Below are 27,326 nucleotides of genomic sequence, written 5' to 3'. Positions count from 1 at the left end.
CTGACAAGTCTGATGCTTTTTTTCCTCAGTACTGCAAAACAGAATAGATTTCAATCTCTGCAAGAAATACCGTATGTATAATCAGGATTATCTGTTCTTGGATAAATATGCTAATTCTTGCATTTTTTAACTTGTTTCAAGGATGATAAGTTTGAAAGTGAGGATCAGAAGTTCAGTCTAACCTTTTCACTTTTATCTTCTTACTATGTCCATCAGCTGAAATCAGAATCCTGAAATGCCACTCTGCATTCCTGCTACTTGTTCTACTCTATTCTTCACCATGCTTCATGGTGACATTACTACTCTTTATTTCTTCCCCTTAAGTCTGTTCTGCCTGAATGCAGTTTCAGTATCCTTATCCTGAAAGGTTTCCATTAAATTCTTACAGACATGGGAACAACTTTTCTTTTGCATGCAGACAAGTACCATGCATTGGTGGTAACTGGATGCTGAACCAAGCAATCTTATTTTGCAATCATCCTGAAAACAGGACCTTGTAATTTGTTTTTGGTAAAGGCACCTTATTTTCATATAAACTTTGTTGAGACCAGTGTTTTGGACTTGGTTATTTGTATACATTAGTGTAGACAACTGAATTTCTACCTGGATGCTGGGGCTGGTCTCTCTTACCTGTCTGGATTTTGCAAATAATCTTTGGAAGGAATGGTACTTATGTAATGAAGTAGTGTGAATGAGCTCCTTAGTTTTCTGACATATATTATACTGACGTGGAAAAGTTTCAAGTTTCATAAACAGGAAGTTTGTAAAATTGCAATACTTAACGCTTTTTTAACAAAGTGTATGGGGATTTAGTTCAGATGCTTCTGTTTCCGGCTGCTTACTATGGTTTCTACTGGCAGACTAAACAATGCACTGGGGCAATGGAGAAGCCATCCTGGAAAGTGGAAAACTTTAGCAGTGTCTGCATAATTTTGACACTGGAGTTTCTTCCGTGTCGGTACTTATTCTAGAGTGCTGGACAACTTTTCAGTAGTCTGTTCAATGTTAAATAAATTCTAATGAGATTTGATCTTCCTTCTTTCAAATGAGTGGCGTGACACCTGTTTTGGTAGGAATTTTTGATATGTCTTTATGATAATAACTGTAAGAGTGAAGCAGGTTTACCATGTATGAAAAGGTGTGGTCAAGATCATATTCTTCCCATGGAAAGTGGTATATTTGTGAAAAATCTTTACTTGTGAAATTAACTCTAGTACTCCAGATTAGTTGAAAACTGGCTCCTGTGTAACCAAGTCTCACTGCTGTAAGATGTCATGTTATCAGAGCAAATGCATCATTAGAATTTTCACATAAGAAATATAGGTATTTTCTGGGAAATAAGGGCTGCAACTGTGGACCTTGTTTTGTTAGTTTGCGGAAAGCCAGTGCCTACAGCTGGTTTGCTCTGTCTGTGGGGCACAGGTGCTGGTGTGCTGTTCTGCCTTTCTTCATGGCCTTGTTCCTGACTGAATAAAATTTCTGTGTGTCAACTTAGCAAGTGCAAGTAAAAAATCTGTCCATTTTAAAGTTCTTTAAAACTGTTATGGCAAGAATGAAAATTGATTGAAAAGAATTGCAAGTAAATTAATATAATCTGTATTGATTAAATTGCTTCCTTTATGACTTTAAAATCTCTTCTGTTTTTATTTAAAACACTGTACTGTTTTAGGTAGTTTAGTTTACGCTTTGAGTATGCAAAGTGATTCACACTGACCTGTCTCTAAATATTAATCAGGCTTACAAAAGTCTGATATTATTCATTAATGACTGATCTCTGATAAAAACCAAACACCATCTCCCCTCTCCACCCCTGCAAAAGCCCCCAAAAACTTTCTCTGAAGGGATGCAGTTACTATTGATTATTTACGTGCTTCAGTATATAGGTAGCTTGCTGAAATACCCTCATTGTATTTATTTGATGTGCCTAAGATACATTGATAGTTGTGAACTTTGATTCTGAATCAAGCATAGCTATCTTGTTTTATTCTACAGCAAACATCACTGGGATAACATATGTGTGTTTTTCAAGTCTTCATCTAAAAGTTACCCTTTTCCAATTTTTGTCTTTTTTTTTTTTTTTTTTTTTGAGCTCTAGTGGTAACGTGTATGTCCCAAAAGGAAGTCCATACTCAAACATGAGGAAACATGAGGCATAAAAGTGGAATGAGCTATCTAAGGTTATATGACTAACTTGTCTCAGAATGAAATAAGACATGTCCAGGATGAAAACAGTTGTTTAAGCATGTCAGGCTTCCTTCATTAGGGTTCGGATTTCAGTTTTTGTCTGTTCTGCAAAAATAAAGATTCCGGGCCTTTTACTGGTTTCTCGACATGAATTGTGGAAGTTACTGTTTCTGAAAAATATGTCTCTTTTTCTTCACAATTTTTCTCTCTGTTTTTCCCCAGTGTGCAGTCAGTGCACCACCTACTCCAGAAGACCTCATTTATAGCCAGTATATTTATCGCCCCAAGCTGCGTATTTATGAAGAAGACTGCCAGGCCCTTTCTCAGATGATAGATGAGTAAGTGTTTTTTCAGCCACAGATTATATTAGTAATTCTATTTTTTCAGCTCTGGTTGCATGCAAAGCGGCCTGAAGAAAGTGAATACATTACATATGGGAAAAATAAAGAATTACAGTTAACCTACTTTTTGCTGGCAGCCAGGTTATTTACAGGTTTAGACAATATATAGGGTTTACTCTAAGGGAGGAGTAGTGGTTATGGAGATAATTAAGGTTTGATTTTTCCTGAAGTAATTTATCTTTTACTAATGGAGTGCTTCAGAATGCATCAGAAGCGTTAGAGTAAAACTTTTAAAATTGTATCAAAAATGATCAAACGTAGAAAGCAGAATCCCAACAGGTTATGGTCTGTTGTTTGTTCCAATTTTCCAGCATTCATTAGATTGAAATACAGTTGCCATGCTTTATTTTCTTATCTGGAGGACACTTCTGATCTGGTTCATTATGCCTTTAGTAACTTATGTGCAAAATCAACTCTTATAATTAAAAATCAGTAGTAGGATTTTTTCACAGCTTCATTAGCACCACTTCCTATTCCTTTGGCTCTCTAACTTTCCACCTTCTGTTCAGACCTGCCCTCGACAAAAAGACTGTAGGCAGTGAACTTTGTATTATGTGCTAGAGTGTCACAAACATGGCCCCCATTTAACCAAGGCTTTAGAGAGTCTCTCCAAGATGTAAGACCCAAATAAATGAAAATATTTACGTTTTCATTAGAAAAGGGGAGTGAATTGTATAAATACCAATGTGCTGCTTTATGTGTTTGGTGCAGCTGCAACAAGACTTCCAACTTTTTTTTTTCTTCCACATTTCAGGTTAAAACTGTATGCAAATGTCCAGGATCAACTCCTGGTGAATGTGAATAAGAGCTTGTGGGAAGTAATGAGAACCTGCTCTGATGAAGAGGTAACACTGCAGGAAGAGTTAATGTTGTTTCTTACATAATGAAGTAGTAAGGTTAATTTATGTATTCAAATAAAGTAACAACCAGAATGGTCACAGAGAATAACAGTAGGCAGGTAGGTAATAAAAGGCAAAATAATTTCTGGATAGAAAACTGCTATGAGAACTTGTGATATGTCAGAAGAATGCAGGGATATGTGCCCTTTCAAATATATTAAAGAGAATATGTGGCTGTAAAACAGAAAAGCCATGATAATCAATATCAAGTTGACAGTGGTATATCAATATTGATATATCAAGTTGATAATTCAGGTTAGTTGAGGGCAGAAAAGAAAAGAGAAACTTTAGATGGACTTAAGCATACAGTGCAATTTTGGAAAGAAAAAAATGAACAGCTCTTACTATAGAGACTGTTGCTTCACTGGTGGAGCTGAATTTTGTGTTAACTTACACGCTTATTTAGTTCAGAAAGATGTGATTTTGCAAGACATGTAATGAACAGAAAATGTGTGTCATTATGCAAAAATAAAACTGGATACAGGATTTGGAACGCAACAAAGTGTCATATGCAAAAATAAAAGATGAGGCCAGAGGGTAATTAAAGTAGAATACTAATGATTATGGGCACAAAAAGCACGAAGAAGACATTTGCATGTCAAAACCAGAAGCATTATTGATGTATCCCAGCCAGAACTGAGAAGGTAGATCAAGAGATTCTGTTTTCTGTTGTTCTAATGCAAAGATTAAATATCTATTCAATGACAGTAAAGAGTCAAAATTTATAAAAGACTGTATTTTTTATAGTTCATAATTAGATTGTTGTAGGATATCGCTGAGGCTAGGTTATTAACTAGATTCAGGAATAATTACACTTAGGAACAAAGAAATCAACTAGAACACTTAGTTTAGCTCTTAGAATAACAAAATTTGAAAGCTTACTAAGCAAATCTCTACCCACTGCAATTAGAAAGATACCACCCAGTGGAAATAGGCAGATGACAAACATTGTAGAAAAAAGCTTTTCATACATTCTTCTGCAGCTTTTGGACTGACAGCTGTCAGAGAAAACATCGACCTGCATGATCTGTAGCTGTGTTCTGTTAAAACAGGTTTTAAGTTTACTTCTTGTGGGGTTCAGCCTGGACTTCGTGAGCATTTCAGTTAGCCTCCTTAACCAGAACAGGGCAAGTGTTCTAAATAAACCTCAAACAACTGGGGTGATGGGCTTAATGAAGTTGCTCTGGTTTTTAGTAAAAGCATCTCTTTAGTTATTTGTGCAGCTCACTGTTTGAGTAAAGGTCTTGTTGGATCTTTGCGAATAAAATAATTTACTTCAGTAGGCGGCTGTGCTTGAATTAACAGGGATTGTCCAGTCTTAAATTTGCTTTAATTTGCAAGTGGCATGTAATACTGCTACTAGAGAAATTGGGTGTTGGGAGGAGCGGAGGAGGGAGAATGAGTCTAAAGGGTCAATTGAACAATCTTTTGATGCACGTTCTTCACTTTCTCTTCTGTATTTTCCGTTTGTTGCAGCTGAAGAGCTTTGGAGCAGAATTGAACAAAATGAAAACCTGTTTCACCAAGGAGAATAAAATCTTGGCTCACAACGAGAAAGTGACATTGTACAGGAAATTGCTGCAAAGTGCACAGGTAATTTGTCACAAGGCTGCAGAGGTTTAGCTATTTTGTCTTTGACTGTCAAGTGTGGGAGCCTAATTATTATATATAAGTGAGCATTCTCTTGAAAGTTTCCTTTTTATTAAACATACTTCCTTTTTATTTATATGCAAATATTACACACATTGGGACAGTGACTTTCTTGCACTTATACTATAGCAACCTTCTGCCTAGGGGTTTGGGCAATTAAAGTAACAGGTGAAAAATGGGAATATTAAGAGAAATGCTATCAGAAATTAGCTCTTTATACTGTAGTAATCTCACTATTGGTAACTAACAAGGAAATGCAGAAGTAATGCATTGTGATAGGTATCAGAAATTAAAAAGCTGGTTAAAAGCTCTAGGCATTTATTAATTTCTATGTCTTATCTCGTCCCTTCATAAGAAAAGTCATTAGGAAGATACATTGTTAAGTATCCAGTACTTTCTTATGCATGGCTGCTGCCTTAGTGTTTCTCAGTCTGCTCCTTTGTTCTAATGACAGATTAGATCAGTTTCTTTAATTAGTTTCTTAACAAGCAAAGATCCACATAGTGGTCTCGGAAGACAATTCAGATTTTTTTAAAAAGTCATTGACTTGAGTACAATTTTCCTACCTTAGGAACAACATGGAAAGCTACAGTCAAGAATAGAAAAGATGGATGAATTGTTTGAGGAGGCAGAGAACTGTCTTGTTGCTCTGGAAGCAGGTATGTGTTTCCAAACCAGTGACCGATAATACTGATTTCTCTATTTTTTTGCAGAGCTGCTGTTCAAATGGTCAGTTCAAGATTCTGTGTTTGGTGGTTGCTTGGAATTTTACATTTCCTTTGTTACAAGTATTTGCTAGGCCTAAATACCTTCATTTGTGTCTGCAAACTTGTCTTGTGGGTATCACTTACACATCATATGAAGAACTTGGGAGTATATTTGCACTGAAATACAGAATTATAATTGTAGCCTATGAACTTGTAACCAAGCTGGCTAAATCTGCTAGCGATAGCAGTACAGCTAGCTGCCACCATGCAGTTCAGAATGGCTGCAAAACCTGCCAGCGATGCTGCAAGTAGGCAAGACTAAGCTTTGCACTCCAGGACTGTACTGTTTTAGCATCATAGCTGGATGGTTTAACACTTGTTCAGCTGTGTTCGCACAAGCTACAGTCAGTACTTAGTCAGCACTGCTGCATAATGCTCTGTGCATTTTCACTTCTTCCAACTGAGTTTTCTTCCATTGACTTTAGAAATAGAAATCAAATTGCACAGTAGCAGCTTTGAAACAGTGCAATAAAAGGAATTTTCCTTGCTATCTGTTACTTTTAGAGGCTTTTGGTGGATACCCTTCCAGGTTTTTGTACATTTTTTTTTTCTTAGTTAACTTTGAAATAGTAAGATTTATAGAATCCACAGACAAATAAAATAGAATGTAAGTATTGAATTGGGAGTTCTGCAGAAACCTGATACTTCTTTCCCACAGATTCTGACTGGGATGAATGGAAAGCGAACGGCAATGATGAAAAGGCAGAAGGAAAAAACCTAGGGAAAGGTAATGGTACTAGCTGAATGGCAGGTTTTGTTTTGTTTTTCAGATTCTGGAGAGGGTAATACTCAACCCCAACCCTACACACTACTGTTTTCTGCATTGGATATACCTAATTGCATAGATGTTAAAGTATGAAAAGGACTGGTTTTCCCCTGGAAAAATGGAGTTTAGAACTTGGTACAGTGTGACTTGAAGAGTGTGCTGACTATCATATTCAGCACTTTAATTGTTCAATAATTAATAACCTTTGTTGATAGCATATCTGTATCCAGGTAGGAGTAACAGCCATCCAGTTGTGATCCTTCATATTGTTAAAGAACAGTGACTGCACAGCAAGTTAGGGCTTTCTTTGCTGTTCTTTTCTCTCATAGCTTTTTTCCTTTTCTCTTAGAATTGGAAAGCCTCAAAGCCCAAGAAGAGGAACTTCAAAGGTAAGATATCAAAGATGATCTAAAGACTTTAAATAACATGGGCACATCCAGGTTTTAGAGGGTTGGTGATTTTTATTTTTATTTTTTAGCCAATGTGCTACATCTCATGTTGTTGGTTTATCTTTGCAGTGAACTGTCAGATCTGGAGACTCAGAATGAGCAAATGCTTGCTCAGATGAACCAGCTAAAGGAAAAAGAAAAAAGCTGCCAGGAACTCCTGGAGAGAGATGAGTAGGTTTTATTGTGATCACCTAGTTCTGGGGCCTCACATTTGTATATAAATGTTTTTTTGGTTTTGGGTTTCCTTGTTACTTGATTTTGGGAAATCTTTGGGTGCCCATCTCCTCACTGTCTAGTATAAGCAAAAAGCCTTGGTGAACTTCTGTGTGTGATGCACTGTTTTTCTATTAACAACTTTGCAGTGATGTTCTACATTCAGTCTTTCTATACCCAACTCTCCAATTCCAAAATGAACATTTATGTAAAAAGAATAGTATTGTGCTTGCTTTCTCAACAGATTCTTAACATTCTGTTGCAAAGTGAAAATTTCATTGGTACATTATGTGGTAATAGCTGCAACTGCACTTAATACTCTGATGCTTGTCCTTCAGATCATTGTTTTGATTGGTTGGTTGAAACTTAGGGTGACGGTGTTTCTTTTCCCCCCCTCATTTTTAGCTCCACTGAGTGGGAGATTACTGAATGGAGCGAACAGCAGGCAGTCTTTAATTTTCTTTATGATTCTATTGAACTCACAGTTGTGTTTGGACCCCCTATAGGTAAGTTGCAAAACTGGTATGTTTCAGCTTTATGAATTTGAAAGGTTAAATAGTTATATAATAGAAACCTAAAGTTTCTGTATTTGTGGCGATCTGCTAAAAGAAAATAGAAAGCACACTACAGCAGGAGCATGTAACCTAAGAAGTGGCTTTCAATGTGTTTACCCATGCTTTCTATGGAAATTCAGAAAAGTATGTAATGAATGGCTGTTTCTGAAGAGGAAGAGCTATAACTCCAGAACTAAGTATGGAAATAACTACTGTTTGGGGTTTTTTTCCTTCTCAGATGGTGATGTTTTCGGTGAAGATCCTTCCAGAAAGATAGTTAGCCTGAACTTTGAATCTTTCTTGGATGGTAAGATATTTTTTTTTTTAGTAGCTTGAAAGTAGCTGCTGGGATAATCTGTTCTTGGAAGGACATCTGTAACTTTGTGGTTTATCTGCTAGTGCATTACAATACTGCTTTAAAAGATTTCTGGCAATGTGTTTTTCTTTTGTGTTACAGAGGAAAAAGCTCCACCCTCCTCATGCTTAGTCCAACGACTCATCTTCCAGTTTATTGAAAGTCAGGGATGCTGGCAGGAAAAGTGTCCCACACTGTACTACTTGCCCCAGGTAATGTTCCAGAAAAGCCTACAAGACTCCAGGAAAACATTAAATCTTTTCTATCACAGAGAACAGGGCTGACACTGAGAACAAAAGCATCCTAATAAATGCTCCATCAATGCAAATCAAAATCTGCTTTGTGAATATTCTGAGGTGCAGGGGGGAAGTACCTGTCCCTGAAGGCAAGAGTCCTAAAAGCTGTGGTTTCTTCCTTGTTTGCTGCATTGATATCTGCTTGTCTTAGTGATTTCTTAAAATCCCTTTTTTTCTGAGAGTAGAATTTAAATAATTGAGCTGAATGCTATTCTGCTTCCTAGAAAATTACTGGCTTAAATTGCCAAGAAAAACTTGGTGTTCCTGCATGTCTGTGCACCCCTGTTGACAGAGCTGAAGGGAGAAACTTAAGGCTAAGCATGTATATTTGTTGTTAAGCTTGTACAATTTCAATTTCACATCCAAACTCAGATAGCAGTTGAACTACTCTTTTTTTTCCTTTGTATTTTCTAGGATAAACAGTTTTCAAGTGTCACATAGTTTACCAGCCTTACTGCCAATGTGATTGCTTTTCTGATTGCCCGCTCAGGTTCTTCATGACATCTCTTTGGTGGTGAGTCGTTGCAAGATCTTAGGAGAGGAGATTGAATTTCTGGAGAGATGGGGTGGAAAATTTAATCTTCTGAAGACGGATATCAACGATACAAAGTAAGTAACTTCAGATGGAGTTTACACCAGTCCTTCAGAGAGTGTTTCTAGATAGAAACAAAACACTGAAACATTTTCAGTTTGGTTTTCTTCAGATTGAGTTTTTATGAACTGTTTTTAACAACAACCTAATTTATTTTAATACAATTGCACTATAGTATCTAAATGCATGGAAATTAAGCTGTTCTTGGATTCAGCCATTTCCTTACTATCATAAAACCTCTCATTCCTTGCTGCTTTCCCGTTACTTGACTCTCTTGCTTAAAACTTTAGGTCAGACTGTAGCAATGGAAAGGAAACAGAGCCAGGAATTTACCTGTACCTTAGTACTTTGTTGCTTCAGCCAAGCAGAATTAGTTGTTGAAGGAGAGATACACTTAAACTAAAGTTCGTTTTCTTTAGTTTTCATTTTCTCATACTAATTCCTGATTTTGTGACATCTCCCAGTGGAACAAGATAAATACAACTTCACCTTATCCTTCTGTTATTGATGCTTAGCCTTAATTAAGAAGTGGCCAGTTAAGCATCCTTGCATGCCTTGATGCTGTTTCCATAGGTTATTCTAATTTTGTAGTACCCTTTTGCAAGAGTGGTGTTCTACTACATGCCAAAATCACCTAAAAGCTGTATTTAGTTAAGGCAACAAAACAGATGCAAGGGCCGCCTGTGCTCAGGAAGGTGCAAATTGTGGGAGATTTACCTGGAAAACACCTGTGTTTGTTCTCATTTATGCTATCCCCAAGCATCTACTTCCTGGGCACTGTAGCCTTGGTGATGGTCTTACCCATATTTACAATAAAATTCAACTCTGGCCTTCCTGCACATTGTCATAGACAAGAGTACTGTGCTAGAGAGAAACTTGGCCTGATTTACATAGGGTTGGATGCATGAAACATGAATTAGATTTATGAGATTGGAGGTAAACCAGTCCCACTTCAAGCTCCAGAAAACTTTAGCTACCTAGGAATATTCTATGTTAACTAGAAAACATATTTTTTTTTATTACTTTATACTCGCCCATAATTTTTGACAGGTTCTGTGAATTGTGTGTTCATTAACTTTTTCTGTGAGGAAAACTGGGGGTTTGTATTCTAACTCAGTGTTAGAGTGCTGATAGTATCAGAGTGGAAAGTTTCCTTTAAGCTTATTTATGAAGTTAGTCTATGCTGGAACTCTCTACAAGTTCTTGAGCTCGTTGCATCAATTACAGCAGTTGCTTTCCCTTCTGGAACCTAATTCAAAGGCGGTGGCGGTACATTTGAATATTTTGTATTGATCTTTTTGTTTTTATTTATTTTGCATACAGTGTGAAGCTTTTGTTCTCCGCTTCCACAGCTTTTGCAAAGTTTGAGTTGACCCTGTCTCTAGCTTCCGACTACCCATCTGCCTCACTGCCTTTTACTGTCCAAAAACAAATTGGCAATGTTGGGTGAGTTGAACAGAAAGAACCACTCTTTGACTTAAGTTTCAAAACAAGGATGGGGAATTAAATGCTCCATATCCTCTCAAACACGTGTGATAATTGTATCTTTCCCCAGGGAGGAGGAAATTTCTGCTGTTCTCTCCAGTATACCGACTGGTTACCACTATCTGCGGAGAACGGTCAGCTTGATTCATCAAAATTTGCTCCAGGATCCCAGATGATTCACTAGATCCACATGCAAGACTGAAGAAGTCAGACAGGATATTCTTTGATTTTAGCCTTGTAAGAATTCAAGCTGTCTCTCACTGGAATGGGAGTGCTGTTAGCTACTTAGCTCTTTAGTATTTGTGTCTAGTAACTGGTTGATATCCAGTATGCTTGATGTAGACCGCAAGTTTTATAGAAACAGAGGTCTCTAAAGAGGAGAAGGAGGAATTTCTTATGTCTTTTATAAATCAAATCTGGTTTTATCTTCTTTCAGCCACCAGTGGTCTTGGCCTCCTTGTATATTCTTTCCTAGCGTAGCACATTCATTTTATTCTGGGTTGATTTACAGAGATCTTGTATAAAACAATGATGGGTATTTTCTAAATCAACATGACTGGAATTTACTTTCACTGTCATTACTGCACTACTGTGTAGCATTTTAACATACCACATCACGTTTCATTATTTTTTTTTTATAGTTTCCTGGAACCCCTCCCAAAACGCAGAAACTATAGTCCGGCTCCTGATTAACTAAACCTGTCATAATTAACCAGGTGGCCAAAGTCAGAAATACTTCTATCATAAAGACTAAAGACCGCTGTGCTTGACCACAGACTTTGCAGTGCAGCACACTCAAAGCCATCAGGTCCCATCTGTGTGATCCTCTCAGACTAGAAGTTTGTTCTGATGTTCAGTGTTTTTGTCCAGTACGGTCTGTCTCTTGGTTCTGGTACATGGCCAGAGTTAAAGTTTTAGTGAGGAGATGGAGCTATTTAAATCTAGGAGGTATCAAACATCATTGGCTCAGGCCAGGTTGCTTTTGTATATAGTTTTAATATTATGTAGGTTGACCTGTTGGAACTGATCTAACCCTGGTTGAGTTTATCGTGTAGAAGTACCTGCTATTTCTCAGCTGTCCATTCTGTAGGCAGATGCAAATTTTTATATCTCTGTAAAATATGTTGAATATAAAAATATTTTCATGTGTTAAAGTGTTTATATCTTTTTGTCTTTTTACCAATTTTCCTTCTATTTAGAAGATGGAAGGTCATTAAACGTCTGAATTATTGCTCTTCCTTCTTCAAGTTGTGATTATTGGCTGCTCTATTTAAACTTGTGACTGAAAACTTGCCTATTACTATTGAAATAACTTTGTTAGCTATTTGGGAGGACTTTTTGTAATATGAACTTCTTTGCATTTTGGTCTGTTTTTTTCCTCTTGCATTTCCTAGTGTTAGCTTTCAATGGCCTGGCTTTTACAGGGTAATTTTTTTTTTTTTTTAATTAGGAAAATAGTGCCTAAGTTGCAAATGACTTGGGTATTATACCTGGAACGACTAATAAATTTTCTTAGGTCATTATGTCAGCATTACTAACCAGTAGAGGGTACTGCAGCAGTACTTCATGAGCGTTATCCAGCTTGGGCTTTTTTGTGTGTCTGGTTTCATTTTCTTCCAGCCTGTTTACAAGCTAAAGAATCCAATAACTATGAAGGCTGAAGTGAGTTTTTGGTAGAGTTTATTATATTGCTCTGGAAACTGAATCAAAGATGAAACAAAGCAAAACAAAGCCATGCATTTGAAGTAGAAAAAGAGGATCAGGCAGAAATTAAGCAGTTCCAGTTTTATATTTAATTTATATTTGTATTTGGCATTCTTAGTTAATCTCCTCTCAGGCATTAGGACTTAAAGTTCATTGCATCCATCATCTATAGGACTTGATGTATCACTCTTAAATCTTCACAGAGCTAACACATTTGCAAAAAATATATATTGCTTTGCAAGCCAAATTTGGTAAGAACGCCATTACTAAAGTTTTCACACACGGTGTTTATTGTAAACTAATAGTTTATTGTAAACTGTTGCTCAATCGTAAAGCTGGATGTATGATGTTAGAGAACTCTTACTTCCTTCAACAATCCGCTGTAATTCATGGAGTAAAGCTCAGATTAGATCTCAAGTTATGGCTGTACCACTTGTAAGGATGGAGGGAAAGGTAAGGGAGAAGAAATTAATTATGTTTCCAGAATTAATTTACTTTTGTAGGGGGGGGGGGAAAGGTCTATAGATGATGATTCTTATTTCATGTTTGGTAATCTAATCCTAGCTATGAAAGAATGAGCAGTGTCATGTTTTCATACTAGTACAGTTGGAACATTGTTTTGACTGTGGCTTTCTTTACTAATATCCATAAATTAATCATTAATACTGCACATTGTGTTATTGCATTTAATTTAAAGCACTTGGTTTTGCACATTTGGAGATCATCCATGAGCACTTAAGACCCAGCATAAGAATGAATTCCAAGAGAATGTCAACCACATCCAAGTTCTAGTATGTTACGGGGAAAAAAATCTTTTATGTTCCTTCAGTATAGCTAACTTAAGACTGATATCTTTCTGTATATATAATGCAAGAGCCTCTTGTGATCTCTGCTTTGTCTTCTCAAATGCATGTTAAATTCTTTAGCTTGTTGGCAAAAGATTAAATAATGAGGATGCAAATTATTGTGCATTATTAGTAATACTCTGCTTTCATGTTCCCAACTGGAGTTTTCATGGGAAACATTCCAAAATCTGGACAGAAGATGGAAACGCTAGTAGAGAACGTATCCATTTAAACATATGACAACGCTCTGAGGACTGTCCAAAAGTAAAATTAGAGTGACTGATCAGTTTTGCAATTTCAAGTAAGATGAAAGGACAATCTAGTGCTAAAGCAAGTGTTTGGCTAACTCAGGAACTGAAGTAAAATTCCAGTATTGAATTAACTTACTTGCTGTACCTCTTTCTCAGAGTCCAAGGCACCTACCATTTGCAAACCATGTTCTTCAAAGGGCATCGTTGCTTCACATTGTTGAAATAGCTTCATGTATCTAAACCTGAACTCTGCAAAATCCCTAGTAATTTCTCTCCTTGCAGCTCTAGCGCTACTTCCTTTGCACCAACAGAAACTACTAACACCAGCGTTTGATACCCCAATGTTTCCAAGAGCTATGGAAGAGAAAAGACTTCTGAGTGGAAAATTATTTCTAAATAGGATATTTATACAAGATATGCTCCTCTGAAGATATAGCAAGTAAATGCAAATTGTTAGATATAGAAGATTTAGTTGCATTTAACAGCTTGGACTTTTATGCAGGCTGGTCTGTATTTATTCTAGTAGATTTTATTACTAAAGTTTTAAAATACACAATGACTGGATTTAAGTCAGTAGAGGGACCATAAAAAGTATTTCCCCAGACTATGAGATTCCAAAGTCTTACATTGTGCGCTTGGATACCTAAATAGAGTTCTGTAGAGACCAATAAAATTTCCTTTTGATACTCTTTTAGTGAAAGTTGACTCTGCTGTTCAGTTAAGCCACTTGAAGTTCTCTTCAGGTTGATAAGGGATTATTGAATTTTAAAAAGCCATCTTCTGCCATTGATCACAAACTGTTCTTAACATTCCTTGACTTTGTAATGCAAACGGTTACAGGATTTCAATTACGAATGCCAACAGCATGCCGTTCAGTCCGCTTCTACTGCTGGGTCAGCAAAGTTCAGTAATGAGCATGACATATACGATATTCTGGTGATATGTTGACATCCTGAGCTGGGCTTGCTTGTTTTAGAAGAAGAAAATTAGGATTATTTTCTGAATGCTTCCTCTTTCTAAGTATTTTTCCTCATTCCCTGCTGTATGGGCTGTGACTGCAACTAATATTCCATTTTTCTCTTTAACTTGAAACCTAGTTTTGAGAAAAGTGAGTTCTGTAAAGAGGCTCGTGCCTTCCACATTGCTTATTCTGAACCGCCTGGTGTGGCTTTGTGGTAACAAAATGTACTGTGTAAGCAGTGCTTTTGTTTACAACTCTACAATCAAAGTAATTTGTATTTTGAATGATTATTGACACGTGTTGTCATGTTACAGACACACGTCCTATCACTAAAGGCCAGGTGACCTTTTTTGGGGGGTAGAGGGGTGATCTGTTAATGGGTTAGATGTTTTCTGCCTGCATACAGGCACAGAAGTTGAAGCACATCTGACAGCTGCGGTCCTTTATTGCTGGATGCATTTATTGCCATGACTTTTCTGTAGCTGTGTCTTAAATCTAATAACCCCTCTGCTCTCCAGGATGGCTTATGGAGCTTGTCAGTGGATTCCTGTAGAGTTACTTTTCATCCTAATACAACCTGTAAATACCAAATATCTTTGCTTCCAGCCCACACAATCTTGTAAACGTGGGTCCATGGAAGACTGGGAGATGGAACTGCAGAACCTCAGAGACTGTGGTGATCTTACTTGATGTGGAAACACTCAGCTGTCACAGGCTGATACCACCAACCTTAGCCTGTAAAGCCCTGGATGTAGCAGCCCCTGTTACAGCACTAAGGGAGTGAGTAAAAACAACCTTTGCTAGTATTAACAAACACCTTTTGCTTGCCTACCCACTTGCCACAGGGAGACTTCCCACACAACTTTGTATTTTTTTACATGTGGGCAGGATATTGCTCCTGTCTACAGTAATCAATAATCTTTAATGAAACAATAAAAGTCCTGAGCCAGTGTAGCCTTTCCTAATAATTTCTTTCAATAATGCGGCAGCACTGGCATCAGAGCCTACTGCCTGTCCTCAGCCACCGTAACAGAGAAGCTACTGAGAAGTCGGACCTCCTCTCAAATATCCTGTGCTCATTTAATCCTTGAACTCTAACCTTCAACAGAAGAGTCAAACAGTTTATGCTTTTGGACCACGTTGGGGTAGTGAGCTCTCACGTAATGAGGCATTTTGTGCAATTACAGTGTTGAGCGCTCATGGAGGGGCAGGAAAACAGGCTCTGTGAACAATTCATGTCCACATCTCCATCTCTTTTAACTGGGTCTTGCCCATGTGATGGAGGACAATTAATGTAATTATTATGTGCATTGCCATACACCCTTGAGGGTACAAATGGACAAAAGGTCTTTACCTTTATTTTCTTTTCTAACTAGTCAGGATGCAGTGCACATGAGGTATGATGGTACATAGGGTGAACCTCAGCCGTGTATCCTTTTTTCCTACTCCTGTGCTGTTAGTATCCCATTTGAGATGTTAATAAGCCTTTTCAAAGCTATCCATGTAAATATTCTCGTATATTTATATGTCATATATCTCATATTTAAGGTTAGGCTGACACCTCTTTAAAACCTCACATCCTTCATCTTTGCATGACACTCCTGATAGCTCGCCAGAACTCAAATGAGTTTAATAAACATTCTAATGAAAAGCATAAAACCTCTGTAGATATTTCAAACATGCCTGGCCCACAGCTATTTTGATTGTGATGGGTTTTGTCTATTGTCAGAATCCTTTCTTGTCGGTGTCTTTGATTAACATGATAATGCTGCATTTTATCCTAATGCTCAAGTACTAATAAACAAAGCTGTGGGGCAGGAGGAATTCCTTGTAAATCTCAATCAGCTGCAGAAATGACAAGCACTGGTGAAATGTTGGGCTTACTACTTAGCATGACCCTTGCTTGCCACCCAAAAGTCCATCTCGCCCAGTATTTTGCTTCCAAGGGTGAGCAGGGTAGTTTCTTCCAAGGCTGGAAGAAACTTTTCCTACGTCCAGAGAGGGGTCCCTGGGATCCCTCCTAGCTTTGACGACTTAGTGAAATTACAACGTATAAAATGCTTTTGGTATTTTAAAGGATGCTTTTATATATGGGAAGAGTTTTCACTGCTTAAGCAGGGGTTTTTGTAACTAATTTTTTTTTATATGGAAATGCAGGGGAAATAAGCAGCAGTGTCTGCATGACCAATGAAAACACAGCAAGGGCAAAACATCCTTCTTCCCACAGCTCCCAGCCCCTTGCTGGGCTTGCTTCAGGTTAAGCAGGGTTCTTCCCCAGCTGTCACCCCTGCCATTTCATTATCCTTCATCTTTAAAAGCAAACAGAAAACTTCACTTGCATGCAGTGAGGATCAGATGCTCCTGTCCTTGCCCAGCAAAGCGTCCAGGCTCAAATTCATTAGCTTGAGACTTAATTTAGACACGTACCCCCAGGGAAGGGACTCCAACTTCTGCTCCAGACCTGTCTTAACCCCTCGATTCCTTCTTGGGGACTGGGATAAGCTACCACACAGTGGGAGAGGGGGGGCTTAATTGCTCACAGTCACTCTTGCCTTTGGGATGGCTTAACGGAGTCACCGGATTGTGTTTATTTAAATAAAAAAGGGGAGGGGAACAGAGGGAAGCGGGGTGCATGCTTGCTCGTTACAGGCAGCTCCTCGTCCCTGCCGCACGGGGGTGGAGCGCCCGCAGCGCGGCTCCGGCTCCGCGGAACGGGGTCCCTGACAGCCGCCCCCGTTCCGCTGCCATGGACCCTGTTCCGCGGAGCCGGAGCCGCGCTGCCACCGTTCCCGTAGGGAAGAGCGGAGCGGCCCCCTCCATATGCCACTGACTTCCGGCGGGGAGGGGGCGGGGCTTCGCGCGCGCCCCGTCACGTGACGGGGTGGCGGGCTTTTCCGAGCGGAGCGCGGCTGGCGGCGGCACCGAGTGGGTCTGAAGTGGAGCCGGGGCCTGAGGCCCGAGGCCTGGCCCGCCGCGGGGTGAGCCGGCCGGGGTCCTCCTCTCTTCTCCGGGGGTGGGTAGCGGTGGGGCAGCGGCGGCCGGTCACCGGTTACTGGCTTGGTCTCGCCAGCTGCTGGGGGGGGGGCTAGAGGGGAGGGGCCTCGCTGGGGGTGGACTCGTGAGGGAAGATTTTAAAAAATAATAAAGTGAGTTAAGTGGGAGCAGCCGGGGTAGGCGGAGCGGGGGGTGTCGTGCGCCGGGGAGCCGGTAAGGGCCGGGGAAGCGAGCTGCGGGACGCGGCCCCGGGCCTAGGCCCTGTGGCGGCGGGAGGCTGTGGGACGCAGCGCTAGGCCCGGCCGCTGCCCGTGCCTTGGGGCCCGCTGTGTCGGGGGTAAGGGGAAGGTCCCTCGCTTCCAGAAAGCCTGTCAGAGTAGGCTTTCCTTCTAAGTAGTAAGCCCAACATTTCACCAGTGCTTGTCATTTCTGCAGCTGACCGAGATTTACAAGGAATTCCTCCTGCCCCACAGCTTTGTTTATTAGTACTTGAGCATTAGGATAAAATGTAGCATTGTCATGTTAATCAAAGACACCGACAAGGAAGGATTCTGACAATAGACAAAAACCGTCATAATCAAAATAGCTGTGGGCCAGGCACATTTGAAATATCTACAGAAGTTTTATGCTTTTCATTAAATATTTATTAAACCTCTCTTCCAGAAAACCTTGGCTGCCAGTGCCAGGTGTATTGCACTGTTAGCAGGGCTGGAGGGAGGATCTAAAGCCCCTTTCAGACCGCTGCAAGGTGCAGCGTTTGCAGCTGTCAGGGGGCACACAGTCAGGCTGGAACACCCACCCACTGCTGGCTTCAAGTAGTACATGTCACCATCTAATTTCTTGCCAACATGTGATACTGCTAACAGCAGATTAATTTTGTTAATTATATACTTCTAAATACTGTGGAGTTCTCTATTAAGCCTCTTATTATTCCTTACCAGGTAACATGAGAGGTGTTTGGGTGTGTTTTGTTTTTAATGTTTAACGCTACATAGGAAAGTACACAAAAGAAATTTCTTACAGCACTCGTGTACCACCAGCTACAGGAGGGGAGAAAGCCATCATATACTACTTCAGATGATCTGTTAATATATTTTGAAATGCTTTGCACATGTGTCTTGTTTGAATGGTGTATGTTGCATCACAGAATTATCTGGTTTTCTTTTAGTGGGGCTGTGCTGAGCACTGGGTGCAATGGCTATGCAGATGCAGTTTGAAGCAAATGCAGATACCTCAGCAGAGGACGAGAGCTTTGGACCACAGCTCATATCCAGGTTAGAGGTAGGTAAGGAGTTAGCTCTAGTGTCAGTTTGCAAGAAATCTGCTAGTCTTTCTCCTTAAACACAAGTTGCATCTGAAAATTGTGTTGCAAAATTCTTGTGTTCTGTCAAAAAAACCCAGCCCAAAACAAAACTTGTTAACATTTAAGTTTTAAATGATGTTGTCTTGCTTTGTACCATTTCCTAATATGTGTTGGTCACCAGCATCTATTAAACCAAACATGTTTTCTGCCTCTTGTACGCCATCTATATAGTTAATAGATTATGCAAACATTATACTCATAAAAGGGTGTTATTTTTTATGGTTCTTTATGCACAGTAAATAGGGAGGTAACACTCAGTATGCTGACTTGTAATAACAGAGTTTGATCCGATCTGCTGAAGCTGGTTGAAGGTATTCACTGGAAGTTAGATTAAGGTATTTGTGTCTTAGTGTGTCCTTTTTTTTCCTCCCCTTCCTTTCAGCAATGTGGTATAAATGCAAATGATGTGAAGAAATTAGAAGAAGCTGGATTTCACACAGTTGAGGCTGTTGCTTATGCACCTAAGAAGGAGCTACTAAATATTAAAGGCATCAGTGAAGCCAAAGCTGACAAAATCTTGGTAAGGATGTTATGGGAAAGCTTTAACCCAGGATTTGAGAAGTTTTATTTCTGCTGGCTTAAAGTGCTCTGGTGATACTGGAAGGTCTTGCTAACTGAACCCGTAGGAACTGCTAGATGGTCAGTCTCTTGTTTCCTGGTTTGTTACACTGTTTCCCTCAGCAGCCACCGTTGGCAGTTGTCAAGGCAGAGGATACTGTATTTTAATGACTGGACCATCCCAGTACAGCTGTTTCTGTGTTATGTTCTTCTTAAGTATGTTGATTGTGTACCTCAGACATTCACCGTGAGACCTGGGGTTTACGTCTGAGGACTGCGAGTGAAGCCTGAGTTGTAATCTCCCAGCATCTTCCAGTTCAGAATGCAGAGTTTCTGCCAAACTTGTTCTCATTTATCAAAATCTGACCTAGTACAATGTTTAACTCCGATGCTTTTCTTACTTTGTGTGTTTATTCACTTAGGAAGGTAGGCTGTATGCTTATCCTAAGTATTTCAGGTTTCACAGGGAGAGAACTGAATTGAAAGTGTGGGGGATGAGGCAGGGAAGATTTCCATAAAATAAACAAAATGGATGTTGAAGCTTTTTCTTTGAGCAGAATTTTGGTTCTGTGCAGAGGTACCAACTGACTGATATATGGTCTACAAGATAAAATGCGTGCATTAAATTGTATAGGTGCTTCTCCGTTTCACAAAATAGAAAATTACAGTGTGAATTACTAGAAGAGAGTAAATGAATGGGATGAGCTCTCTTTGCACTGCTTAGTTTGGTTTTCTTCAGGCTGAAGCAGCTAAACTGGTTCCGATGGGTTTCACCACAGCAACAGAATTCCACCAGCGAAGGTCAGAGATCATCCAGATCACCACTGGGTCCAAAGAACTTGATAAACTTCTTCAAGGTAATAATTCTATTTCTCTTTACTGATTAGCCTTAGTTACTGCTTTCTTTTTTTCCCTGTGAACATAATCCTTGCATAAAAACACGTGAGACCTACAAGTTCTGGTTGAATGAAAAATCTCAAGTGCTGCTCTCTTCTTTCACAATTGATTTTCTTTTAAAAGATGCAGAAATAGTTTTAAAACCCTTTAGTCATGGTGCAGTACCCAGAGCTGTTCATTGTGGATGTTTCTAGTTTATTTTAGTCTGCAACCTCTTTCAAGGAAACAAAACCAGTATCATCTTGTCCCTATTCCTACTTGTAATCAAAAAATCAAAACAAGTCATTTAGGCTTTTCAGCATCTTCAAAAATACATTTACCTAAACTTCTTATCTGCAACATGAACAAACTGCAGTGAGAAAACCTTTTTTTCCAATTAGAGTGTTGAAGCTTAAACAAAATAAGTGTTTAACTGAGTCTCTGTAAATGTAATAATTTATACATGGTCTTTCTTTAAAGTATGTGACCTCTTTTAAAAAGTTGTTGTTATTATTTCCCCTTCAGGAGGAATAGAAACAGGGTCCATAACAGAGTTATTCGGGGAGTTTCGTACTGGAAAAACACAGTTGTGCCATACCCTGGCAGTAACCTGTCAAGTGAGTAGTCTACTTCATTAAAATCAAATATTCAGGCAACACAGCTTTTTGATATTTGCTAATTTATGGACTTTTCTCAGCCAATACAAATGCGATTCATATAAACAGCTGCAAAGAATGTATTTGCAGCACCCTTGGTTGTACTTGCAGCTTTCTAGGATCTTTTGTTTCATGTTTAATCTGCCTGCGAAGATTACTTTACCAGCAATTAAGTTTGTGATGGTTTTTTTGCCTGTTTGACAGGTTCTGTAGCTTTTTTTGTGCCTTCTTCAGTATTCTGACAACAAAATTTAACACATTAGCCTCATAGCGTAATTCTAGGTCTTAGATACAGAGAAGCATTTGATCTCTCTTTAAACAAATAATAGTTTTTATGACTTTCTAGAGGCTGCTATTTCATAAAATATTAGAGGCTCTGGGTTTAATTTCATCATTTAGTTAACACCCTTATGCACCTAAACTTACCAGGTGAAAGTTAAGCTCCTGTCCTCTTATGTAGGCATTGGAGATTGAAAGTGGGAATATTTCTTCTCACTTTTCCCAGATAAATATGACTTTAATCACAATAGCTTGATATGTTATTTATTGTATGTTATCAGTTGAGGGCATAAGGCAATAACTGGATTACTTGTTGATACTTTATTTCCTGTTTGTTCATTTGCTTTTACTTTAGCTTCCCATTGACCGAGGTGGTGGTGAAGGAAAAGCCATGTATATTGACACAGAAGGGACCTTCCGTCCAGAGCGTCTTCTTGCTGTTGCTGAAAGGTCTGTACTTACTGGCTAAAAGTAAGCTGGCATTGGTTGAAGAAAGGAAGATGTTAATTTAAGGGACAGCTTAGTTCACTGTGTATATCAGCCTGTCTCCTTAAATTCATGGGGCTGCAGCAGTAAGAAATTTCTCTTAAAAAAGCTCCAATCAAACAGAAACCTTTCTGTATTCTAGTTGTCTGTCTACATACATGCATGTTAGACCACTTCATTAGCTGTATTTTATAAACAAAGTGTCTGGTTTTAGATTGGACAGCAATTAACATCATTGCCCCCTGGAATATGATGTCTTCACTTCTTACTAGTGTCTCTTTCAAAATTGAGCTTTACTCTTCGTGAGATACATTCAGAGATTTTTGTTAAGTTCTGCCCATAGAGTTACGTTGAAGCAAAGATCCTTTTGTAAAAAAGTTAACAACAGCTGGAAAATTTTTGTTAGGAAATAAGAGAGCATCCATTGACCAGCTGAAAAGCTGTTTTTTCATCTCCTGCCTCTATCAGAAAGTTCCAACATTTTGAGGTTTTTTTACCAATTGGAGAGTAAAACTTAATTACTCAAATGAAAATGCTGCTGTTTACACAGAAATTCTGGCTAGACTTAAAAGCCTGAAGTAGTGCTTCTGTACATTAGAAAAGGGAGCTACTTCTGGTCTTGTGATTCTTTAGACTTTCTCAAAATTAAAACTGCTTCTATGTTGCTTAATTCTCCATGATTCTTGTTTTAATTTAAGTATCAAGGTATATATGCAACTTCAGTGAACTTGGGTTGAAGTATTTATCTTGCAGGGCTTATCAGTTGCTGAAATACTGAATGCTGAAAGTGTCAGCTTGAACAGAAAAGTAGCCCAATGCTTTGGGAGGGATGTGAAGCATGTCACACCTGACTGAAGTAGGAGAATACTTTTAAGGATGCAGAATGTAATTCTTCAGATAGGAATTTGGGCCTAAATTCAGTTTAACAATTTCATTTATGTGGTAGTTTTAAAAAATATTTCCACCTAGATACTAATGAGAATTTTCATGTCAGTAAGCTGTGCGCTTTCTTCTGGTAGTAATAAGATGACAAACATTGATTGTTTCTAAACAGCAAGCCAAAGTCACGCAGCAAGCCTGGGCTGATTTGAATACAGAGGCTCAGATGTTCTGCAAAGATAAAAATCAATTGGCCTGTTTTCTACTATGCTTTTGCTAGTCTGATTTAGGTTCATAGTTTTTCAGGCTGTGTATATGTTTTTTTTTAAAAAGTATTTCAAAAACTTTTGTACAAATTTCCTAGCTTAAAGGCAACTGTCCTATTTTTTTTTTTTTTGGTCACCATTCATTTACAGAGGTAGGACTTAATTGCCACGTGTTTCCTTCAGGCGGCCTTCAAGTTTCCTTGAAGGTCTGGCCTATCATTACAGATGTATTCTCTAAAGTTTCTTTGTTTTTACCCTTCGTCATTCCTCAGCAAATACTTTTTTCACAAAGTGATTTTTTTGCCAAGACCCCATGTGACCCGTTAGGCAAAGCTGCCTTCCTTGTACTTGAGGCTGATTTCACAGTACGCCTGCTTTGTTCCACTGCGCTGCATAGCTAACGGTCTGTATGGGGCATAAACAGGTTTTAATTTAGTTTAATGAGGCTCTGCTCTGTGCCACTGCGGGCAGTCTTGCCATTCCTTTTGCCCCAAGCTGCTGGTGTTGGTGACTGTTGGGCTGCAGGCTGAAGCAGAGCAGTTGCTATTGTGGTTCACTGCAGGGCAGTACAAATTGCCGGGGCTGGAGCAAAGGAGGGGACAAGGATGAGCAACTGGAAGCCGAGAGAATGAAAGGGTAGGACTGCTGCTTTTTAGCAGCACCACAGATTTATGAGGTAAGGCCAGTATTTATGGGCCTTTCCGTGACTGTAGGTAGAAAAATCAACTAAGATTCAATACCAAACCAGTACGTTGTGCCAGCCCACGAGAGATACTTCCTTGTCTTTATAGAGGGGGACGATGATTACATCCTAAATGAGTGGAGTAAGGTCAAGTTCTTCAAAAATAGTAAGGTGAAGATTTGGGTCAGTACTGGATTTGTTCCTAGGCAGGAAATTATTCTTTAAAAATGGTTTCCAATCATTCTGTTCTCTACTAATCAGCAAGTCATGTTGCATTTTTTTGCTGTCAGTTTTTATCTCCAAGACTCTCCCAGGGATGTGAATTTTTATTCTAGTCTTTAAGTAAACTTGCTAGATAACTCTGACTGATGAAGTTGTCACTTAGGGATATTTTTTTTTTCTTTCCTCACCAATTTGGCCAGGTACGGCTTGTCTGGCAGTGATGTCCTAGATAACGTGGCGTACGCTCGAGGTTTTAACACAGATCATCAGACCCAGCTCCTGTATCAGGCATCTGCTATGATGGCTGAATCACGGTAATAATCCTGATTTAGGTAGAGTGATTTTTGTGCCAGCACATGATCATATTATAAAGCTACTTGTAGATGATGCACAAGATGATGTATAGATGATGATGCAAGAGATGCATAGATTACATGATTGTGAAATGTCAAAGTAATTGTTTCCTTCAAAAGTTAGCTTTTTTAAAATATACCTGCTTTCTTCTGTGCTTAGCTTCGTTAGATGAAGTTTTGTTCTTCTCAAATTGGATATATGCCAAAGCATAATCCAGATGATAAACTTGGTGTATCCGCAGCCAGTTGTCAGTTAATACCTCTTGCTGTTGAAATGTTGGCTGACAGCGACTGACTTGAACTGCAACAACTGATGTTAATTTACAAAGAACAAGTGCCAGCCTGAGGAGCAATTCTAAAGATCATTTTATAATTGCTTTCAGAAATAGAGTGTTGATTTAGAGCATGCCAAGCATTGAATAAACCTGTGCAGACAGCTTTAGTTTGCAACTTTGAGTTTGAAAAGGTTTATGGGCCCCTTTAGAGAGGAGGTGGTGGTGGTGGTATGAAATGTATAAGAACCTGTCCACAGAACAGCTGTGGTGTCAAAACATGGAATTCTAGGCTAGTTTATAAGATAAAAGTGTTTAATCATGCAGCAACTTCTTTTGGTTTACTGGGTTTTATTGTATATTTAGTAATCTGAACATTACAGATCAAGTCAGTGTTGTTAAAAATAACAATTCTGCAAACTGGCAGGTTGAGAGGAGCTTACATCCACATCTGTACGCAGCCTCACAATTTGCTGGGCACTGTCATGCTCCAGTGGAGGCATTATTCATGCCTGGAAATGTTTATGAGAACCTTGCACTTATCTTCTCCAGATATGCGCTGCTGATAGTGGACAGTGCCACGGCCCTTTATCGGACAGATTACTCAGGAAGAGGTGAGCTGTCAGCCAGACAGATGCATCTGGCCAGATTTCTGCGTATGCTTCTTCGACTTGCGGATGAGGTAAACTATGAACTTTGCTTTATTCTCTAAACAACTGGTGATCGGTTTTCTTTATCTTGTTGTCGTGGTTTAATCCTGGCTGGCAACCAAGTACCATGCAGCCGCTCGCTAACTCCCCACCCATCCAGAGGGGTGGGAAGAATTGGAAAGGAATGTAAAACTTGAGGGTTGAGATAAGAACAATTTAATAATTTAAACAGAACAAAAATGAAAGAACAACAACAATAATAATAATAACAGTTATAATGGAAAGGTGGGGGAAAAGATAAAATCCAAAGGGAAAGGGAGAAAGGAAAACAAGTGATGCACAGTAGAACTGCTCACCACCCCCTGACTGATGCCCAGCCAGTCCCTGAGCAACGATCTGCCCTGCCCTGGCCAACCCCCCAGTTTCTATACCCAGCATGACGCCCCACGGTATGGAATACCTCTCTGGCTGGTTCGGGCCAGCTGCCCTGGTTGTGTCCCCCCCAGCTCCCCGTGCCCCCTCAGCCCCCTTGCCAGCAGGACCCCAGAAACTGAAAAGTCCTTGACTTAGTATAAACATTACCAAGCAACAACTAAAAACGTGAGTGCATTATCAACATTGTCCTCGGAGAGCCAAAACCCAGCACTTGACTAGCTCGTAAGAGGAAAATTAACTCCATCCCAGCCAAAACCAGGACACTTGTAAAGCTCAACAATTTTGTACAAACGGCTTTCTGCCCGCTCAGTGTCTGCTTCCATTTTGTTCCGAGAGGCATGATAGAGTGGTTGAGGACAGCAGAAATGCATGTTTCCACCCACCCCCCATCCCCAGTTTGTTCAGACTGTGGAAAATAATTTGATTTTCATTTGTTACTTTTCTCCTTACAGTTTGGTGTGGCCGTTGTGATCACTAACCAAGTGGTAGCACAAGTAGATGGAGCAGCCATGTTTGCTGCAGATCCCAAAAAACCTATTGGAGGAAATATCATAGCACATGCTTCCACCACGAGGTGAGAGAATAGATTATCATCTTGCATTAGCCTATTTTGGAAGATTTTATTAAACTAGCTAAGTACCTTTAAATTCTGGGTTTCTACATGGTTCTGTCAATGGCAAGTCCAACCTGCTTCTCTACAAATGAGTGCCACTGTGAGCCCTCATTAATCTGCAGAAAAATTAACATTTTCAGAAGCTCTTACAGCTCTGCAGTGTGCCGTATTCCTGTATTAACACAATTTTTTAGTAGGTATGGTAATGATTTTCTCAGAGTAGGCTATACGTCCTTACCTGTTTTGTTTCCTTCTCCCTATCAGACTGTATCTGCGAAAAGGCCGAGGTGAAACCAGAATATGTAAAATCTATGACTCTCCTTGCCTTCCTGAGGCTGAAGCAATGTTTGCTATTAATGCTGACGGAGTGGGAGATGCTAAGGACTGAAGACTCCATTTAATTTCCCATGTAACCCAAGACTAGGTGTCCCAAAAAAGGCTCCTTTCTTTGTGGCACCTTACAGGTGCTTTCCTGACACAGCTGCTGTTCAAGTGCTGGTGGAGGAATCTGTTGTATTTCAGCACAGAAGTCCATCAGGTGAATACACTTTGAGACATGTCTGGAGATGTTGCATGGAAGAGACCTACCCTCTTGGGCTTTAGTCACATGTTAGATTAACGTGGTTTCTTGAGAACATTTTCAGAGGACCATAACCTTTGTATTTTCCTCACAGCTGTTGCTCCAGCTGGATTCTGCTGGTGGATATAGCGCCAATATTTGGCCATAGTTCATAACTTGGTGAATTTGGAGTAGTGTTGGTGCGTTTGTCAAATAAGAAAAGTGGTGACTTAAATACTTAATGGATTGCTTTAATTATAAAATAAAGCAGAATGATATCCGACAATAAGAATGTGAGGATATTGCTGGGATTGATGATGATCACAATCCGTATCCTTTATGTTCATTTTGTTTTGGATACTGCGACATGCTCGTTTTTGGGAACTGTTAATTTCCATTTCAATTACATTTTTTGTATTTCATTAACTTTCTGTGGAAATCTGCTTTTAATAAAAAGGACCATGAAAAATATTGATGATATTACAGGTTTCTGAGATTCAGCCAGGTGTTAATTCAGACAGAGGCATTTTTTTATCTGCAGCTGGGAAGAAGATGCATAAATCTTCAATGACTCTCAGTCTGGTTTTTTAATTTTTTTTTTCCCTCCTAATGCTAACAAAACACATCATCTCCTTGATTTGGGACATGCAGTGCAACTGTGCTGTAAGTGCCCTGTAGATGTCTTTTTAAGAGTTCTTGAGGGTTAAAACCATTCTTTTATATTATGCAATATTTTTATATAAGCTATGCTATTGTGAACTACTCTAAACTTGATTAAAGAGAATAATATCATAGTGGTGGTTGGCAGCAA

The 27,326-nt window shown here is 39.2% G+C and overlaps 2 protein-coding genes across 3 annotated transcripts in view; both read left to right on the top strand.

Annotated features, from left to right (window-relative positions):
- KNL1 (kinetochore scaffold 1) overlaps positions 1-12,825 on the top strand; it is a 32,194-nt gene extending 19,369 nt beyond the window's left edge. For both annotated transcript variants that reach the window (XM_080405007.1, XM_080405008.1), the window contains exons 14-26: positions 2,407-2,522; positions 3,340-3,430; positions 4,961-5,077; positions 5,706-5,793; positions 6,560-6,628; positions 7,017-7,056; positions 7,186-7,287; positions 7,735-7,835; positions 8,122-8,190; positions 8,341-8,450; positions 9,025-9,143; positions 10,450-10,572; positions 10,682-12,825. In XM_080405007.1, the coding sequence (XP_080261133.1) occupies positions 2,407-2,522; positions 3,340-3,430; positions 4,961-5,077; positions 5,706-5,793; positions 6,560-6,628; positions 7,017-7,056; positions 7,186-7,287; positions 7,735-7,835; positions 8,122-8,190; positions 8,341-8,450; positions 9,025-9,143; positions 10,450-10,572; positions 10,682-10,787 (1,251 nt within the window). In that variant the 3' untranslated portion in view covers positions 10,788-12,825. The remainder of the gene's footprint in view (positions 1-2,406; positions 2,523-3,339; positions 3,431-4,960; positions 5,078-5,705; positions 5,794-6,559; positions 6,629-7,016; positions 7,057-7,185; positions 7,288-7,734; positions 7,836-8,121; positions 8,191-8,340; positions 8,451-9,024; positions 9,144-10,449; positions 10,573-10,681) is intronic.
- Positions 12,826-17,560: 4,735 nt separating this feature from the next.
- On the top strand, positions 17,561-26,986 carry RAD51 (RAD51 recombinase). Its single transcript, XM_080405057.1, has 10 exons — positions 17,561-17,579; positions 18,535-18,647; positions 19,112-19,249; positions 20,027-20,144; positions 20,689-20,780; positions 21,454-21,548; positions 23,834-23,947; positions 24,811-24,940; positions 25,796-25,917; positions 26,221-26,986. The coding sequence occupies exons 2-10, from the start codon at positions 18,561-18,563 to the stop codon at positions 26,342-26,344; spliced, it is 1,020 nt and encodes a 339-aa protein (XP_080261183.1). The 5' UTR covers positions 17,561-17,579; positions 18,535-18,560; the 3' UTR covers positions 26,345-26,986.
- The last annotated feature ends 340 nt before the right edge of the window (positions 26,987-27,326 follow it).

This window comes from Falco punctatus, assembly GCF_963210335.1.
Source record: "Falco punctatus genome assembly, chromosome: 10".
Lineage (NCBI taxonomy): Eukaryota > Metazoa > Chordata > Aves > Falconiformes > Falconidae > Falco > Falco punctatus.
The sequence above is the reverse complement of the archived record's forward strand: the minus strand, read 5'-3'. Positions and strand labels throughout refer to the sequence as shown.